General features: G+C 41.5%; 3 protein-coding genes across 3 annotated transcripts; all 3 read right to left on the reverse strand.

Annotated features, from left to right (window-relative positions):
* Positions 1 to 239: 239 nt before the first annotated feature.
* LOC307091911 (uncharacterized protein) lies at positions 240 to 2,798 on the reverse strand. The gene is made up of 7 exons (XM_079758758.1): positions 2,735 to 2,798; positions 2,351 to 2,410; positions 2,163 to 2,231; positions 1,660 to 1,719; positions 1,523 to 1,552; positions 1,208 to 1,346; positions 240 to 1,084 (listed from the first exon to the last, which is right to left on the reverse strand). The coding sequence occupies exons 1-7, from the start codon at positions 2,781 to 2,783 to the stop codon at positions 979 to 981; spliced, it is 513 nt and encodes a 170-aa protein (XP_079614884.1). The 5' UTR covers positions 2,784 to 2,798; the 3' UTR covers positions 240 to 978.
* Positions 2,799 to 7,647: 4,849 nt separating this feature from the next.
* On the reverse strand, positions 7,648 to 12,100 carry LOC307070743 (uncharacterized protein). Its single transcript, XM_079729357.1, has 10 exons — positions 12,046 to 12,100; positions 11,600 to 11,703; positions 11,219 to 11,269; positions 10,493 to 10,576; positions 10,202 to 10,261; positions 9,690 to 9,746; positions 9,181 to 9,246; positions 9,048 to 9,077; positions 8,742 to 8,880; positions 7,648 to 8,618 (listed from the first exon to the last, which is right to left on the reverse strand). The coding sequence occupies exons 2-10, from the start codon at positions 11,646 to 11,648 to the stop codon at positions 8,513 to 8,515; spliced, it is 642 nt and encodes a 213-aa protein (XP_079585483.1). The 5' UTR covers positions 11,649 to 11,703; positions 12,046 to 12,100; the 3' UTR covers positions 7,648 to 8,512.
* A 3,524-nt stretch (positions 12,101 to 15,624) lies between these two features.
* On the reverse strand, positions 15,625 to 19,188 carry tekt4 (tektin 4; the record flags this gene model as incomplete). Its single annotated transcript, XM_079731018.1, has 7 exons — positions 15,625 to 15,838; positions 16,956 to 17,110; positions 17,476 to 17,611; positions 17,826 to 17,912; positions 18,071 to 18,214; positions 18,498 to 18,568; positions 18,655 to 19,188. The coding sequence occupies 7 exons, from the start codon at positions 19,186 to 19,188 to the stop codon at positions 15,625 to 15,627; spliced, it is 1,341 nt and encodes a 446-aa protein (XP_079587144.1).
* Between the last annotated feature and the right edge of the window lie 1,484 nt (positions 19,189 to 20,672).

The raw sequence follows: 20,672 nt of genomic DNA on the forward strand, positions 1-20,672 counted from the left end.
ATTAGATAGCTCTGTAAGGCTGTCCACACAATGACTAATGTTTTCGGTTTCTAGGGTTAGCAGAATGTATGACAATGTAATTGGAGTGTGGACTGAAAGACAACCGCGAAGTGGAGGGGCGTTTTTTTTTTTTTTTAAGTGTTATGATTCAAGAATACCAACTGTTGTAACACGATATAGATGTTTATTCACCAACCTTACAAAAAATTCAGAGAAGAAAAATATGATAATTTCCCTGCCAGACTTTGAATATCTCTGATGGAATCCTGTAAAAGCAAAACCATGATGGACAAAGCTCTGTCAGTCAACTGATGGATCAAATAAGCACAGAGAGTGTAAACTGCTTTGTTGTGTATGAAGTTTCACAACAGTAGCCTACAGTCAATGCTGCATATGAACAGAAGGATGCAAAACACAACACAACAATAACCCACACACCCAGTGTCAATTCCGAGAAAACATTTCCTTCAGTTTGTCATCAATGCTCACAGAGCCAGGAGAACCTGTTTAGCAACTTTCTTTCCTCAAGATCCATAGATGGCCTGAACGCATCCTCAAACCTGAGGATGCAAGCTGAATTTTTCCTGTCTCTACTGCGGACGGCATTCCTTGTATTACGTTTCTGTCCAAAGCGACTTGCAGTAAGTGCATTTAACAGTCAAGATATATGCCAAAAAGTGTAAGAATCATTTAAGTGCATACAAATTCAAAGAATAAGCAAATCATCAGATTTAAATCGCTTTTCAGTAATAAAAGTCATGATTATGTTAACCACTGTGAATTAAAACTCCCCAATATGCAACCAATGTATAGTCTTTGTAAACCTGGACAATTCAATCAACAGTTGACACAGACCATCCAATTTATGCCACTTATTATGAAGGGCTACATAGATAAACATTATTGCTATAATGATTTAGTATGAATCACATACTGTTCCAGTAAGTGTCTTGTTGCTGAGGTCTATGACAGTCACTATTACATGCGTTTATGTACATGCACGACATTTTGGCAGTTGGGGCAGCGATGTTCAACATCCTTACAGCTATCACAACAGAATGGGATCAAGCAGCACGGCCATATCCTAAAAAGAAGCATAGAATCCAATTAATTAAAATGTGATTAAATTATTAATATTGTAAAAGTAAAAATATATGGATATGAGGATGCATATCAAAATGGTTTGCTAAATGTGTGAAGGACTCACCCCAATATTCCTAGCACACCGCACAGAACCCAGGTGAGGGCACCATTCTTGTAGGTGACACTAGTGACACAGGTGGCCTCGCAAAGGGCACATTTTGTCCGTACAGGTACCTCCCTTGCCGCTGGCCCCACCACCACGACTGTTTGGACCCGAGGCGAGACGCCCACCGTTACTAACATGCACTTGCTCCGCCTCCTTCACATCAATTATTTGTAAAAATAAACTAAACTCAAAAGAAAATGATCTCATTAATAAGGTAGCCTATTTAGGCCTTATATGTTTTGTTTTTTTATTGTGTGTATAAAAAGTAGTTACCATTATTTGATCTAGGGGCCCTTGGTTGACCTTAGAATCAAATCAGAAAATAAGGTTTATGGATTGGCTGAAATATCAATGTACACACCTCGTCAATATTACACCATTAAAATGACATGTGTTTTTCCTTGTGTTACCTTGAAGGTTCCCTGCATCGATGCGGATGTTTGTATGCTGGACAACAGGCTGCTGCTGAACTGAGAAGTATTACAGAAACTTGAAAAATACAAGAACAAAGATCTGAAAAGGGTTTTTTATTCAATATTCCATTTTCCTATAAATGCAGGAAGCTTTCATTAAATTTTGCATGTGTTACCATGAGTGTAAAGTTTAGTGACCTGGGCTTTGGAACTTTGTGGTAGCTTTGTGCTAAGCCTGATTCAGGCACACCTTAATTGCTAAACTGCTTGATGATGTTGTAAAACCAATGAAGTATTGTACTATAACTATACTCCACAATATCGACTTTCACTCATCCATATTAAACCCATGTCTATTACTTTTATCTCACTTTTCCAAAGTATAGTAACACTAAATCATCAATGTACAGTCCCTTACACCTCGTTTATCACACCTTGTGATGAACCATTATATTGATATTATTTTCTTTGTGTTAGCATGAAAGTGATTTAGGACTTACCAGGGGTGGCATTGACCTGTACTGCTGTATTTTGAGAAACAGGCTGGTGCTGCTGCTGCTGTTGCTGAACTGAAAACAACAATTAAGACAATCAGGAATGTGATTTTCTTAAATGTACATTTTTCTGTTCCAAGCTGAATGCTTTCATTATTTGTCTTTGTCACCCATGAGTGTGAAAGTGTATTTACTAGGGATTGCGAACTGAGGTTGTGGTACGCCTTGTGGGTAAGCCGGCATACCCGTGAAACCTGTGAACGATTTCAACTTCTACAATTAAAATGCTGCCAAACTGCTTGATGATGGACATCTGCCAAACAAAGCATCGTACACTCACAATAAGCTACAGCTTATTAGTGAGCTAGAACTATATACTATATCAACTTTCATTTTTTTGATCTATATTTTCTAACTTATTTTCCTGCACATTGATTTGATAAAACAGATTAAAAACATCAGGTATGAAACAAAGCAACACTCAATTATCGTCCCTCACACCCACAGACACCAGCCTTTTACCCAGTAAGTGCATTCCTAGCTGGCATGAGAAGGGAAAATGTGTTCTAGTCTCTCACCTATTGGATTGCCAGGAGGATAAGGATAACCGGCCGCTTGATTCATCATGTTTGAGATATTGTGAAGAAGTTAAGTCACACAATCAAAAATGACTCAGACAAGTTCCCTAGAGAATGGAGAAAACACATTTGAAATAAATCATAAAACATCACAAAAAACAATAAAAGAACACAAAAACAGTAAAACAATGATGTCTGTATTGATTTATGCACGATTTATACACGATTTATATATTTCTTTATAAGTTCATAATGCCTGTTGATAAAACTTAGATGGTCCACTGTTGAGGTTGTTTGCTCATTCAGCCCATCTGAACAGTAGGCTACACAGCTTTTGAGAGAAAACCAGAACCAAATGATGGCCTATGTAGGCTAATGAATTAAAAAATAAATTATTATCAATCAAAAGATTATTGCCGTTCCAATAGACTTTTCTCAACTTATATGATCCCATAAAATGTTGTAATAAGATTAGGAGGGACTCACCTTATTAGATAGCTATGTAGGGTGTAGGGCTGTCCGCACAATGACCTTAATGTTTTTGTTTTCTCAGATTTATAGACTGTAGCAGAAGGTGTGCCCATGTAATTGGCATTGGATAGAATAAATTGTGGCAGGCTTATTGGTGTGGGGTTTCCACATTACCAAGTTGAATAGAAAACCAAACAACACAGAGAGCAATTACAATTAGGGCATTTGGCAGACACTCCAAACATTGACACACCAACGGCGCTCGTCAGGAGCAGTAAGTGTTTAGTCTCTTGCTCAGGGACACATCAACACTCAGCTAGGAGGAGCTGGGGATCAAACTAGCAACCTTTCAGTTACAAGACAACTGCTCTACATCCTGAGCTAAGCCATTAATTGAGGGCTAATTACATCTGGAGAGGGGGAGGGTAAACTGCCAATGCGGAAGTCAGAGGGAGTTTTTTTTTGTTATGATACATTAATACCGACTAGTATATTACCATATGCACGTTTATTCACCACCCGTACCAAAACATAGGACATGGACAAGCTCTGTGCATCAATTGATGGAAATTCCTGGACAGGCTTTGTCCTAAAACGGTCACCCGAACTGGATCCATGAAAAAGAAGCGCATGAACTTTGCTGGTACAAGTGGACGTTAATAAGCAACGAACACAGGACAATGACCTTGTCTTCAAAGTATCAACACAGCTAAAAGAATAAGCTTGACATCATACACATCAGTTTTGTTAATTAACATGCAAACCGTCCTCTTCCAACAAATCCTAACTGTTTGTATCCCTCCAGTACATCTCCAACACCTACAGAGCTGAATATGGAGATTGAGGCATTGAACAGAATAAGTGTAATTTTGTATTAATGAGATACAACTGTTGGCTGCCATCTGCAACATCTCCTTTCACGTCCAAAATAGACTTGTGTGTGGTGGTGTGCTGGCTAGATGCTGGGGAAAGGCTAAATGATGAAACTTATACCCAACAACACCACAGTGAATGATGTATTACCTACTTCATTACATTTCTTTAATTCATATTTTTTTGTGAATTATCAGAGGATAAAACCATGCTCCATCTGTCTCAGATCCTTGTGGGAAAGTAGACTAGTTGAGCACTCAGAGGCCACCAACTGTCCATCAACATCAACTCGAATTATTTCATTTCAGCCCTCGAATACCCTTCCTCTATTCTCCATCTGAGTATCTTTGTTTCATACATTCTGTTCTGAAATGAGTGCATATTGTTCAAATTCTAGATGGTGACATCACTAGATGGTATGATCATATGAATAGGGCTACACAGAAAAAGCCCACCACCATGAATCTCAGGTTTGGACTCATGTCAGACTCCACCGCTATACTGTCTACTGTCACTCAGAGTTGTGTTAAGTGGAGGGGGTTGCTCCAACCTAGCGGTATTTTGACCTGGCAGTATGCGTTGCATACCCCCAGTTCTATAACAACCCTGTAGCAAAGTCCAGTTTGGATACTGTCCTCACCCAGGCCAGAGCCAGTTACACTGAGGTGGTCTGAGAGGAGAGGATTCCTGATAAAGAACCGTGTGTGTGGAGGTATTGTGTGTATGTTTTGTTGTATGTGTTTCAAGGTGATTTTGTAGGGGTTGTTGCACGACACAATAAGAGTTTATAGGGCCCAGTAGGCTGGAGCAGATCGATGCTCAGGAGAGAAACACTTTGCAGCAGGCAATCCTGGACACATATGGGAATACACTTTTAAGTACTTTCCAAAGATTTCCAACATGTTTCGATCCAGTGTGAATCATTTATAAGGCCAAGTGTACAAGCAGTGAACATATAGTGGATGACAAGGTCAACAACACAGAAGGAACCGTGACCAACCATATAGCATAGGTTCTCTCACTGTGGAAGTGGTTGAGAAAGTAATGTTAAGCTCTCTGGTTTAGCTCACAGAACATAGTTTTTAATCAGAGGCGAACCCTCAGGGCCTTCTACGCCTTCAGAGAAGGCCTTAAAAAAATCTGCACCAAAAAATATGAGTATTAAATAATATATTTATATATTTAAAAAGAAATCTAACTAATTTAATTTAATACGATACATTAAATACATTTTCTCTCATCTATGTTCTAAAGTTAAGTTTACTGTCAAGTTCACATCAGCAATGAAAGGGTTACTGTCCTGAACCATGTTATCCAATCAGAATAGTCCATCTCTATCGAAGCCCGGTTAGCTGGCTCATTAATTGGTTAGGACTTCACGAATCTCGGGGAAGGCCAAGCTGTGTTTTGGTTTGAAGAGTGATGGTAAAATTGACCAATCACGGTTTGATTTTCGGTGGGCAGGACAAAAACAAAAGATCGTAGGCCTTCATGAAGTCCGAACAGCGGGCAGGGCAGAGTGGTGAGAGCGATGGCGGAAGACGAGAGCAACGTTGTGGCTAGCTTGATACCATCGCCTTTTTCAAGGCGGCCTTTCACAGAAAAACTTAAATTAATAAAAAACGGAAGACCAACTTCAGAACTGGAATTAAAAGAAAAGGTTAACACACTTGTGCCGGCTGCTGCGCGGCGCAACATTGTATCTAGTAGATACAATGTTGCGCCGCGCAGCAGCCGGCACAAATGGGTTAAGTCAGTGGAAGGCATTTCAAAACCAAAAATGATCGGAGATATCCATGGATGACAGTTTGTAAGAAAACAAACAGGCTGTACTGCTGGAGTTGTCTACTTTTTACAACTGACAAGTCATCCACTTGGGTCAGCGGCGGATTTGTCAGCCTTACAAATCTGACATAGTCAGCCCACCGACATCAAGATTCTGCGGCACACCTGCAAGCGACGGTCAGTTTGAAAACTGACCTCCGCCTCTTCCCTTGACAGTCAATGTCTGACAAACACACACCTGGCCTTATATTACCTGGGCGGTGTAAAACCCGCATACAGACCCCTACAGGTTAAATGCAAGTAATACATTTCCAGCCTGCACTTGTGACCTCATTTTATATTTCCAGATTTTTCATTAGAGTATGTTTCTTGTTGCGGAGAATGTTATTAATGTTATGGTTTATTTGTTTAGGCTACATCCTTGTCATCGTTAATTAAAGGATTGCAGTTGTTAAACGCTTTCAATTCAGCGTACTGTGTCTTTTTTTTCCACAATGATTTATTTTCTCAGCAATTAGGGCTGAGGTGAAGGTCCGGCTGTAGTGCTCACGGTTCGCCACCGTTTTTAATCGTGCAGGAAAGTATCTAGCCAACCGCAAGACGGATAAATACATGATTTACTCGAACACCAACATCAACAGCAAAAAATACTGCAAAAAATACTCTCAGAATTCTGAGAGTATACTGAGTTCAGTGATGACGCTCTCAACAAAAATGGCTGCGGCCGTAAAGAGATTTATTTTCTTTGTACATCCCAGGTGGGTGTGTCCACCTAGATGTGTGACGGATAGATGAGCAACGTTTGCTACAGATGAGCAACGTTTGCTAGTACCGGAAAATAGTTACGGCTCAGCACGCTTAAAGGGACACCTTTTGCATTAAGCTTTGTATCGTCAGAAACCCAGACATATTTTTGAATGGTCTTTCATCATTACCTCATATTCCCCTGAGACGGGAGAGATCCGTATCTACCTCATATTCCCCTCACATTCCCTCATATTCCAGTCTACCAGCCTCCACAGTCCACTGGGGAGGCTGGTAGACTGATCTATCCAGCACACATCTAGGTGGACACGCCCACCTGTGATGTCATAAGGGACCGATTTCCAAAAACGGCTTGTAACGGCTAATCAGCCCACACCTGGTGGCATATCATGGGACCTTTAAAAAAGCCAATAGCGAACCAGGGGGAAAAGCCAGCTTGGTGATTGGCTCCCACAAAATCATATCGACACTAGAAAGAAATGTATTGCTCTTCTCCAGACCCTTCTGCAGGGTGACCTCAAATCGCTGGCAGAATGGGCGGGGCTACCCAGTCTAGTATTGCTCCTCTCCAGCCCCTGCTGCAGAGCGAATTCAAATCGTCGGCAGAACAAGCTGGAGGTACCCAGTCTAGGAAATTCCAAGATGATTATCCAAGTATATTCCCAGTAAATATTCCTCAGTCATTTCATAAGCCTGTCAATAAAATGATAATGCGCTATTACTAGTTTCCTCGGGAACAATAACCTGTTGCACAGCCGTGCCCAAATCACACTTGATCTGGATTCAGGTGAGGGTTCAGAGGAGCCGGTCGAGAAACGCAAGAAAGAGGCCAAACTTAAACCAAGGCAGTACAGTTAAAACTACGTTTATATCGATTCACTTATACACCTGCGGAACCACCGCAGCCTCAGTGCTTCTGGTTTAAAGTGGAAATTTCTGTTTGAATGGGACTTATTCAAAGGAGCTCCAGTTTTTTGTGGTTAATGTTATAAGAGTTATATAGAACAAAGGCAGGTTAATTGTTTTGATTTCGTATTTATTTATTTGTTTATATTACTTATTTATTTTCAACAATTTTCAACAATTTAGCAACATATTATTTATTTTTATGATTCATTTGAGTAAAATTAAGAAAATGCCTGAGAATTAAATGTTCAAATTAAGGAGATGAAATAAAATGATTTCCATTCAATAATCAGTTGTGTTATGTTCTACTTTTGAAGAATCATCAACACGTATGAGTGAGGGAGTACGCATGGTATGGCAAAAAGTCTAAGTGGGTACACAAGACTAAAAAGGTTGAGAACCACTGGCCTACAGTCAATGCTGCATATGAACACAACACAACAATAACCCACACACCCAGTGTCAATTACGAGATAAACATTTCCTGCAGTGTGTCATCAATGCTCACAGAGCCAGGAGAAGCTGTTTAGCAACTTTGTTTCCTCAAGATCCAAAGATGGCCTGAACGCATCCTCAAACCTGAGATATGCAAGCTGAATTTCCTGTTTCTACCGCAGACGGCATTCCTTTGTTTACGCTTTATTCCAAAGCGATTTACAGTACAGTGCATTTAACAGTCAAGATATATGCCAAAAAGTGTAAGAAACATTTAAGTGCATACAAATTCAAAGAATAAGCAAATCATCAGATTTAAAGTGCTTTTCAGTAATAAAAGTCATGATCAAGTGAACCACTGTGCATTAAAGCTCCCCAATATACAACCAATGTATAGTCTTGATAAACCTGGACAATTCAATCAACAGTTGACACAGACCATCCAATTTATGCCACTTATTATGAAGGGCTACATAGATAAACATTTTTGCTATAATGATTTAGTATGAATTGTCTTGCTGCTGAGGTCTATGACAGTCACTTTTAAATGCGTCTATGTACATGCACGACATTTTGGCAGTTGGGGCATCGATGTTCAACATCCTTACAGCTATCACAACAGAGAGGGATCAAGCAGCATGGCCATATCCTAAAAAGAAGCATAGAATCCAATTAATTAAAATATGATTAAATGATTAATATTGTAAAAGTAAAAATATATCGATGTGAGGATGCATATCAAAATGGTTTGCTAAATGTGTGAAGGACTCACCCCAATATTCCTAGCACACCGCACAGAACCCAGGTGAGGGCACCATTCTTGTAGGTGACACTAGTGACACAGGTGGCATCGCAAAGGGCACATTTTGTCCGTACAGGTACCTCCCCTGCTGCTGGCCCCACCACCACGACTGTTTGGACCCGAGGAGAGATGCCCACCATTAACAACATGCTCTGCCTCCTTCACATCAATTATTTATAAAAATAAACTAAACTCAAAAGAAAATGATCTCATTAATAGGTAACCTATTTAGGCCTTATACGTTGTTTTTTTTATTGTGTGTATGAAAGTAGTTACCATTTTTTAAGTCAGGGCCCCTTTGTTGACCTTAGAATCAAATCAGAAAACAAAGTTTTGGATTGGTCGAAATATCAATGCACACACCTCGTCAATAATATACCATTCTAATTATGTGTTTTCCTTGTGTTACCTTGCAGGTTTGCTGAACCGATGCTGATGTTTGTATGCTGGACAACAGGCTGCGGCGGCGGCTGAACTGAGAAGTATTACAGAAACTTTCAAAATACAAGAAGAAAGATCTGTAACTTGATTTCCTTCAATATTCAATTTTCCAAAAAAGCAGGAAGCTTTCATTTAATTTTGTGTGTGTTACCATGATTTGAAAGTTTAGTGACCTTGGCTTTGGAAATTTTTGGTAGCTTTGTGTTCGGCCTGATTCAGGCACAGCTAAATTGCTAAACTGATGATGTTTTAAAACCAATGAAGCTTTGTACTATAACTATAACCCACAATATCGACTTTCACCTCATCCATATTAAACCCATATCTATAGCTTTTATCAGACACTTTTTCCAAAATAAAGTAACAATAAATCATCAATGTACAGTCCCTTACACCTCGTTTATCACACCTTGTGATAAACCATTATATTGATATTGTTTTTTCTTTGTGTTGAACTGAAAGTGATTTAGGACTTACCAGGGGCAGTATTGACCTGTACTGTTGTATTTTGAGAAACAGGCTGCGGCTGCTGAACTGAGTATTAGAAAAAGTAAAAAATCAAGATGAAAAAGGGACAGCTTGATGATGTACCAAAGGAAAAAGAAAAAGCTTAAGCTAGCCGCTAAAATATCAATTTATAGTCATTAACATCTCATCAATATGGAGCCTGTATCTGATCCATGTAATTTCCTAGACAACATGTTTTAAAAGAGTAAGAGTAAGAGAGTAAGAGTAAGAGCAAGAGTAAAAGTACTCTTGCTCTATTGATCAAATATAGGCTACGAAATTTGGAGAAACCAATCACAGTGAGCTTAATTCTTTAAGTATCCAACTGAATACATCTCATCCCTCCCTTAAGGGAGTGATTAATGATTAATGACTCATGCAAGAAAGAATACAACAAAGAAAATCTGAAATGTGATTTCCTTAAATACAGGTTTTGTGTGTCATTTTTATATATCTGTTTCCATGAGTCTAAAGTTGAGTACCTGGGCTTTGGAACTGAGTTGGTGCTGGGCCTGGTTGGTAAAAAGGCGCTGCTACAAAACCTGAGAAAGATTAAAGATTAAAAAGTATTTCTAAACTGCTTGATGCGTACTTTGAACAAGGCATTATACTAAAATTGTTAGGTACAATATCCACTTTCATCTCATCAATATTAAACCCATATCTTTAACATGGTGCCAAACACACCTCGTCAATGATAAATCCTTAGAATGGTTGTTATTATAGACCCTTTCATGGTCTTTGTGTTACCATGAAAGTGATATAAGACTTACCAGGGCTTGTGGTGGTCACTGGAGAATTGACATTTACTGATGTATTTTGAGCAACAGGCGGCTGCTGTTGAACTGAACTGAGAACTGAGAAGTATTACAGACAGTTTAAAATGATAGATTAAAAGAGAAGAGGCTTTTTAATCTAACAATTGACAGTTGTTAACACCTCATAAATATTGAATCCTTATCTGATCTATTGTATTACATTCACAACATGTTTCAAAAGTAATGGTAGGGTAGGCAATTCGAAAAAATCCAACAGAGTAAGCTATATATAAATTAAATAACGAAACCAAAAAATCCCTGCCCTCCCTTCAGTCTTCCCTCCAAAGCCACTCCCCAAAAATACGCAACAACATTTGGTCAGAATTAAATGATTGCACGGGCTTATTACAGGCTTGTGACAGCCCAGAGACCAGATATTCTTCTTATCATGGAGAGCACTTGATTTGTTGATTGCTGTCGGGATGCAAAGAGATTTTCAACAAATATGCCAAAAAAATGCTTCTAAATCGAATTGCCTACCCTCGCTTTAAGAGATAGATTTAGATCTTTAGACCCCCATAATTTAAAGTAATTTTGAACGAAAGTGAGACTGCAAGAAAAAACAACAACTAAGAATCTAACAATCAGGAAAGTGATCTTATTAAATGTAAAATATTCTGTTCCAAGCTAAATGCTTTCATTATTTGTCTTTGTCATCCATGAGTGTGAAAATGTATTTACCAGGGATGGCGAATGGAGGTTGGGCCATGCCTTGTGGGTAAACAGGCATACCTTTGAAACGTGAGAATAATTTAAGCTTCTACAATTAAAATGCTGCCAAACCCCTTGATGATTGACGTCTACCAAACAAAGGATCATACACTCACAATCAGCTACAGCTTATTAGCGAGCTATAACTATATCAACTATATCAAAATAATATATATTTTCAAACTTATTCTCCTGCACATTGATTTGATAAAACAGCTTGAGGTATGAAACAAAGCAAAGAGACACTCAATTATCAATTAATAGTAACTCACATCAACCGACACCAGCCTTTTACCCAGTTAGTGCATTCCTAGCTGGCATGAGAAGGGAAAATGTGTTCTAGCCTCTCACCTATTGGATGGCCAGGAGGATAAGGATAACCGGCCGCTGGATTCATCATGTTTGAGATATTGTGAAGTTAAGTCACACAATCGAGAATGAAACAGAAAAGTTCCCTAGAGAATGGATAAAACACATAAATAAAAATAAATCATAAAACATCACAAAAACAAATAAAAGAACACAAAAACAGTAAAACAATGATGTCGGTATTGATGTTAATTTCAATATAAGTTCTTGTTGATAAGACTAATACGATCCACTGGAGTTGAGGTTGTTGAAGTACACATCTTATGAGAGAATCCCAGAACCAAATGATGGCCTATGTAGGATAATGAATTGAAAAATAAATATTATGACTCATTCTCAATCAAAATATTATTGCAGTTCCAATAGCCCAGCTTTTCTCAACTCATAGGATCCTATAAAATGTTTTAATGAGACTAGGACAGACTCACCTTATTAGATAGCTCTTTACGGTGTAGGGCTGTCCACACAATGCCCTTAATGCTTTCGTTATCTCGGGTTTAAAGAATGTAGCAGAAGGTGTGCCCATGTAATTTGAATGCGGACTGAAGGACAATCAGTCAATGGGGAAGTCAGAGGGATTATATTTTGTTATCAAACATTAACACCGACTATTATATTACGATATGCATGTTTATTCACCACCCTTACCAAAACATAGGTCATGGACAAGCTTTTTCCGTCAATTGATGAAAATTCCTGGACAGGCTCTGGCCTAAAACGGTCACCCGAACTGGATCCATGAAATCCATCCAAAAAGAAGTGCATAAACTTTGCTGGTACAAGTGGACATTAATAAGAAACGGATACAGGTCAATGACCTTGTCTTCAAAGTATCAACACAGCTTAAAGAATAAGCTTGCATGCATGATGGAATTTTCTGAATTCACCATCAGCCTGTGACCTATGGGCATTCAAATCTGAGCCAGAACATCTGCAGTCCCCGACCTCACCTGGTGAAACAGATAAACATAACATAGAATAGGCGTAAGCAACACAAATACCAACACTACAATGGTGAATGGTCCAGTAAGAATCAGCAGACAATACAAAGGCCAATTATATAAAACATACAATAGTTAGAGTCCTGCAATAATATACAAATCCTTCACGTCATACACATCAGATTGTTAATCAACATGTACACAGTCCACTCCCAGGCCTAGATCCTAACTGATTGTATCCCTCCAGTACATCTCCTACATTTACAGAGCTGACTATGGAGATTGAGGCATGAACAGAATAAGTGTAATTTTGTATTAATGAGATACAACTGTTCCCAGGTCCCATGACATACCACCAGGTGTGGTGTGATTAGCCGTTGCAAGCCGTTTTGGTAATCGGCCCCTTATGACATCACCAGTGGGCGTGTCAACCTACATGTGTGCTGTTTAGATCAGTCTACCAGCCTACCCAGTGGACTGTAGCAGACGTTGCTCATCTATCCATCACACATCTAGGTGGACACGCCCACCTGGGATGTCATAAGGGGCAGATTTCCTGAACAGCTTGTAACGGCTAATCACACCACACCTGGTGGCATGTCATGGGACCTTTAAGACAAATCAGAACAGTGAGGATTCATTATACCAAAGGACCAAAATAATTTCATGCAAATGTAAACTAACTTTTTCACTTGGAGCTACTTAGGGTATGTCATTCCATCTTTTGTGTTAATCCGGATACACTGGCAATTTACCGATCCAGCTGGACAGTTGGGTTCCGACGGCCCCCTGACTGAAGCAGGACACATACTGGGATGCCATTTGTTTAATAATAATAATTGATTGATTGAATTTATATAGCGCTTTTCTAGACACTCAAAGACGCTTTACAGTGAAGGGGGGGACCTCACTCACCACCACCAGTGTGTAGAACCCACTTTGGTGATGCACGGCAGCCAATCTGCACCAGAACGCTCACCACACACCAGCTTGAGGTGGAGACTGAGGGAATTAATGAGGCAGCCAATTATACAGGAGTGTGTGATATAACCCTAACCCTAACTTTGAGTGAGTGAGTGAGTGTGTCTGTGTGTGTATGTATGTATGTGTGTGTGGTTGTGTGTGTGTTGTGGCAAACCCCTGCACCCCCTTTTGGTCATAGCTGCCACGACAAGGGCAGGGCTAGGCCTCAGTAGTATCCTAATGACCTAATTGACCACACCTGAGTACTGAGGGTGGGGTAGGGGTTATATAAGCAGGTTTGTTAAAAAAAAAATAATAATAACCCTAACCCTAAAACCGACTGCGGTTGGGCCTACGTTTCCAGCAAGGCAGTGCCATAGGTAGGCCCATGTTGTGGAATGTGATAATTCTTTTTTTTTAATTTACTACACTTCAAAGTGTGTATGATTAAGTGGCATCTAGCGATGAGGTTGCAGATTGCAACCAACTCTACCTTTCCGTGTGGTTAGGCCCTGTCCACACGGCTATGATTTTTGTGTAAAAACGTGCAGTCTTGCACGTTTGGGCCGACCGTCAAGAAGGACACTGAGTTTTCGGTGCCTGCAAACGCACTCTTTGGAAACCAGGTCCAAGGGCGAAAAAGAGAAAAACTCCCCCTCTTCGTTTTTTCGTTTTAGCAATTTTTCGTCTTTGCAATGAGTCCATCATTACGGAGAAATTCCTGCCACGCTGCCAAGGGGGGGGGGGGGGGGGGCAGGGCTCCAGAATGTAACCAATTTGGTCGCACATGCGACCAAAATATTTAAGGGTGCGACTAATATTTTTTATAGGTCGCACTGGTGCACCTGAAAAAATAAATTTCCTTCGCAATCGCATCATCTCTCTGTTCTCCTGTAATCGAACTCACACTCATGGTAGGATCATATCGTGGTCTAAACCAATAAGAAAAAGAGCTCAGTCGCTTCTTTGCCTCTGATTGGCTCTGGTCCTGTTCACTGCTTGTGTTTTTAAAAGAAATTGCGAACGACCTGAGCGCCAGAGTAACTGAAACGGATAAAGAAAATAAACGCGACAAAAGAAGGGGGAAATTAAGCGAGGAAAAAACATAGAATGTTTTTTCATTCAAAAAAAACTAAGCCTACTGTTACAACCTGCCCTACTACTGAGAGTAGTTATTCAGAGAGTCTGAATTACCCGCACAAGCCCTTTTATTTGGAAATGTTTTATTTTGCTTCATTTTTTAGTTTGAAATGTTCCATTTCAGCTCAGTGAAAAACTTGAAACACTTTATTTTTATATATAATTGTGCTTCAAATAAAGACAAGCATTTCTCTATACCTCATGCTGCGTTCCAGGGAAACTTTTTAGCCCGTAAGTTACAAGCTGGAACTGGGAGTGAATCGGTCTGGTACGAGTTCACGGGTAGTGAGTTGTGGGTTTGTCTGCCGTTCCAGGGCATTTTCACAGGTAGAAGGTTGTGAAAACACGGGTTACGGGTTGCCTGGAACGCACCATTATTCTTGTTAAAAAATCATTCACATTATATGAAAGTTATGGAGAGCAATAAAAAGGTGACCTTATGGCATTAAAGGCAACGCAATGAAAAATTTGGTGCATCTAAATTTTGTGCAACCAACGCAAAAAGTTAGTCTGGAGCCCTGGGGGGGGGGGGAATATCGTTTTCGTAGGTGTGGATCTGCTGTCTACAGATGATCGACTGGTGATGATTCTGTGTTTGATGTGAATGTATGTGTTTGAGGAAAACGAGCCATGAAGCCATAAGCAGGAGCAAGTTTGTATCTGTTGCGTCAACAGATGTTTGTTTAATGAACAGGATTGAAGTTATGAGGTGTCATGCTTAATTAACAGCCATATGTTTGAAAGTCTATTGGTACAGTAAAAAGGTAATTTTAAGAGTATCATGTTTTTGTCTGTGACTGCCACCAAGTGGCGATTATGAGTGGCTACAACTAGAAAAAGGAGAACCAGAAGCAACTTGTTATGAGTGTACGCTGATGACAAAGTAGTGTTATAACTATCCTGACACAGTTGTACTATAAAAACCCAAATCAACCGCAAAAAACAACTATTTTTTAATCTACTTCAGTAGCCTGCTAGCGCCACAACGGTGGGGTAGCGTCCGCGGTGGGGCATGCACTTGTCCTTGTCCACCAGCAGAGAGTGTGTTTTACACGCGATGGCCTTCTCAAGGGCCATGCGGGACTCCTCCAGGTGGGCCAGTGAACCACGAGCTTCAGCCAGCTGCTGCTGCAGCGATGACAGCATTGCATCCAGCTGCCGCACTTCTTCCACCAAACTAGCGAAGCAGAACAAACAGAACAAACAGAGCAAACTATTCTTGAAAATGTCATTCCGTTAGTCAGCTTTTATGTGTGATCTTGTGTGTTTAACAGAACTTGCTTAGCGAAACCCTGAAGCTGAGACAGGTTCACTGCTAGATGTGTACATTTTTATGGAATGTCTACGTATCGAATATAATTATTTGAGTCTATCCTGACACAATCCAACCAATCCACATTTGGAAGGGAGCAACATTTCAGGCTTATACAGTTAGATAGAAGGACGCACACTTATTATTCCACTTCCACATCAATCTGAAGTAGACTGAACCACGACATGGAGGAGAAAGGGATTGTTGCCCGCGATTGCCGAGGCACCACCGCTTCGGCAGCAGGCAGCGCCGAGGCTCCGCCGCCCCAAGCGGTGGTGCCTCGCGGTGGTGGTGCCTCGCGGTGGTGGTGCCTCGCGGTGGTGGTGCCTCGCGGTGGTGGTGCCTCGCGGTGGTGGTGCCTCGCGGTGGTGGTGCCTCGCGGTGGTGGTGCCTCGCGGCAGCAGGCGGCGGGCAGCGGTCAGCGGTCAGCAGGGGGCAACCCCTGGAGACAATCGCGGGCAACAATCCCTTTCTCCTCCATGTCGCGGTTCATGTACTTCAGGGAGTCAAAGACAAAGTTCCTTTCCCCCAATTACTTCTCAACCATGCCTGTGATAACCTCCACTACAGTATCGTTGAAAAACCAGAGACGTCAGCGCCATAACACCAACAGCAGAACGGTTATCCAAATAACAAAGAAGTGTACAACACTTGCGTTACAGTGTGTGTTATCACACACACACACACACACATGGCGCTCACACGGTCGTAGCTCATTGGGTCATTGGCGGGCCAAATTCTCTGGGCGGGCAAGGCAGAGAAGCTTGGCCCCTTATGACAACATATGGGGCCACATTCCAAATCACCGCGCCTGAGCTTCCATCTTTTCCAAGGCGAGCAAGATACCTAGTGCTCGTTTTACACCGAATGCAAGTTTTAGCCACTGGGGGACCATAGGCAGGCTAGGGGACCTCATATAATGTTAGAAAACCTCATAAAGTGAGATTTTCATGCCATGGGACCTTTAAGTGTTTGCGTGTACCTGAGCTGAGGGTCATCTCTGCAGAGGTCCATGTTGGGTCTGTGGGAGCGCTGGTAGAGCCTTGACTGAGCCACTCTTTGTGGGGCATCTTTGTCAAGGATTGCCTGCTGCAAAGCAACAATGTTCCTCTCCTGAGCGCCGATCTGATCCAAAATCTGAATGCAGAATAAAAAATGTTTTAATTCATAATTAATTATAATAATTAAAAATACATTTGTTTTGATCATTTCTTTTAAAATACTACCAAACATGACAACCCCAATAGATTGCATTATTTAACATTCATAGCCACGTCAATAAACTGCTCAAATCTTCCAATCAGTAGAGAGAGAGACAGCGACAGAGAGACACCAGAGGAGAGAGAAAGACGACGACACGAAAGGAGACACGGCGTACGCCGGTCCTTAAAAAAGCCTTGAATGGGGACGTATTAACAAATGGCTGATTTTTCAGCCATTTCTTATCCATTAACAAAGGTTTATGGTTAGGGTTCCATCGACTCCAGAATATCGGCAGCCACCTGTGCGAGCTGTAGCTCCAGCAGGGTTTTGGCCTCGGCCAGCTCAGAGCAGCGCTGGCTGAAGGCCTGGTCCACAACAGCACACTGGCACCTCAAGTCCTCCGTGGTGTCCCGCAACAACCTCTCCACCAGCACCCTGAAATACGCATGCGTGCAAGTGCGTGTGCGCACACACACACACACACACACACACACACAAACACACACATACACACTTTTATGGGTGAATAATTCTCATGAAGGCCCAGATTTGTCCATTAATGTTAACAGCTATAATCTGTCAGAAATGAGGATGAAGAGGTATCACGTCAGACCTAGTCTTGAACAGAGTCTGAGACATGCGGCCAAACCTGAGATTCATGGTGGTGTGCTCTTCCTGTACGGCCCTGGACAGATTTTCCTGGCTAAACTGCAGCCAGGAGGTGGGCTCTGACACCCTGGAACGCAACGAGAAGGGAACAAGGAAAGAAAGTGTGTGGGGAAGTTTGAACCCTGTTTTCCCCGGAATCTGTTTAAAGAGTTTGAAAGTGAAATTAAACATAATATGGGTCCGACACACACATGTCCACATAGTAGGACACACATTCAAACTTACTGATCCTGCATCGTGGCTGAACTTGGGTGGTGCTGTGTGTTTCTGCTCATGTTGCTGTATCGTCCACACTGGTCATCCAGGTTGTATGCATGCCATTTGTCAGACCAGTCCAACTCCAAAGTCATTTTAGCCTCTCTGTTAATCCTAAAGCCCTCGCAAAGAAGCACATACACACAGAAATATTCGGACACACGACACACACGTAGTTTGATGCACATACGGTTGGACACACAAGCCCGCAGGCACGGACGCAAACGCACGCGCATGCACACACACACACACACACACACACACACACACACACACACACACACAAAACACACACACACACACACACACACACACACAGACGATATCAGTACAACATTGAATTCGTCTTAAGCAAATAAAAAGTTCAGACGAGACACCCAGATGGTGCGTCACTCACTGGATCTGGCAGACAACCTGATCGATCGTCCTCTTCAGAAGGGCTTGTATGTTTCTGATCAGGTCAATTTCCTTTCAAGACAAAATAGAATGTGCTTCAATTATTAATGCATCAACACAGAACCAGTATAAAGCGACGGATCAATTGTATGGCTCACCTTCAAAAGCTCGTCCTCGACTGCATCTTTAACTAGTTCGGGTCCTAGACGCCTCTCCCGGCAGGTGAGGTTATCGGTGGCGATGCCGTATGGTATTTCGGTGGCGTCCAGCGCTTTCTCCAAACGGGTCTTGAGAAGGAGCAGCAGGTCCGTCTCAGCCAACAACTTCTCAATGTGCCCCTGCAACTCCGACTTCAACAAGTGGATCTCCTGCAACCTCCCGCCCAGATGGCGCGTTCCCTCTGACTGTCTGCTCTGCGCATCTGCTTCACTTTTCTTGCAAAGACTTTTGGACAGTCGCTGGATCCTCTCGGCTGCAGTTGCATCTGTTTCAGCCTGTTGGAGGATCGCGTAGTTGTTAGAGTGCCAATCCATCGGCGTGTATTTGGCTGAACGGAAGCCCACGGTGGCTCCTCCGTTGGACGGGCGGGACGCCTCTGGTACTCTGAGGGACGCATCAGGTGCAATAGCACTGCTATACTGTCGAGGTCTGGACACTACCATATCCGAAGTCATTTTATCAACGGTTGACATGTTGAGGTTAGACGGCGGCTGGATGGACGGGATGTTGAACACCGTTGTTCCAGTTTATTGTTTGCGTGCTTTTGCCATGGTTACGCGGCGTTCACACCGCTCTTGTATGTTGCTATAGTAACAAGTAACTAGATAGCCTACCTCGCTTTCCCACCTACTTCAGCTTTAGGCGTTTGTGTAATGGTTTTTAACGGTGTGTAACAAGTCGTGTAACAAAGCGCACCCATTTACAGGGAAGATATGACATGGTCAATTTTACTGTTATTTAAAAAAAAAATCATTAAACCCTTCACGTTTAAAGACAAATAAATAGGCCGTTTTTTGTCAAATTATGAATTAATAAAATAAAATTTGAATATCTAGAATATATTAGGCCCTCGCCTAGAGGGCCCTGACGGTTCCCATCTGCCCAAATGCGCATAAATAAGTGCATGCATTTCCTGCCCAATACACGTGATGCCGCCGCTGAACTATGACTGGTATGGAGTCAGAACTAATTTGTATGTATGAGTACTAACATATCTTTTGCATGTATTTGGTAATTAGGATTTAGATTTAGGATTTAGGATTTAGGATTACAGTTTCTCTTTAAATTTAGGAATTTGATTTAGATACGATTTCACATTTAGATTAAGGAATTAAGTTTTGAAGTTTAAGTGTAACCGGGTGGTACAGTCATATAGGATGTACTGTAGTACTTGGGAATGGGATTGCGGTTGGTTTTTAACGGGAAGTGTGGCCGTCTGGTCGCAGGGTGGCAGTATTGAGTCCGACTATATAAAGCTGCGGCCGGTGCGTCCTGGTCTTTTCTTCCGGTTGTTAGCGTTCGGACAGTGTTGGTATTTGCTGAGAAGACGAGCTGTGTCTCCATTGTGGGCTAACGGAGTGGCCTATGGACACATGCTGGCGGTTGCTGCGGTATAGAGCATTTGGGTGGCGATAACAGTGAGTATTTGTGGTGGATGGCCGTGTTTGCGTTCGATGTCTGGGGATTTTCGGCGCCGGTCTCCAACATGGGCGTCCGCTTGCATTGAGATGTGTGGCACCGCGCGGTGGGCTTGTGAATTGCAGTGCCGTTGAACAATGTTTAATCTTTTAGGGAAATAAGTCCGCTGGAAACGTCAGGAGGGGTTTGCCTAGGTTCAAGTTTGCTGAAATGTAAGTGTTATAAGTCAATGTGTATATTATGTGTGAAGTCAGTCATTTAATGTTTGCATGGTTGATTGGCCTGTTAATGTCTATAGTGGTGAAATGTGTATGTAACCAGTGTTATTTTGCATTTCCTGTATAAAGTCAGGCCACTGCCGTATTTTCTGAACTATAGTCTAAGCCAGTGGTCATCAACCTTTTTAAGCCCAAGATCTCTGACCTCTACATGTGTGAAAGGCAAGATCTACCTATTGAAGCTTTGAACAAAGGGCTTTTATTAAGTCTAATTGTATGAATTACATGTAATTCTTTGCTCTTAATGCAATCAATCAAAA

The sequence above is a fragment of the Pollachius pollachius genome (assembly GCF_949987615.1).
Source record: "Pollachius pollachius genome assembly, chromosome: 2".
NCBI lineage: Eukaryota > Metazoa > Chordata > Actinopteri > Gadiformes > Gadidae > Pollachius > Pollachius pollachius.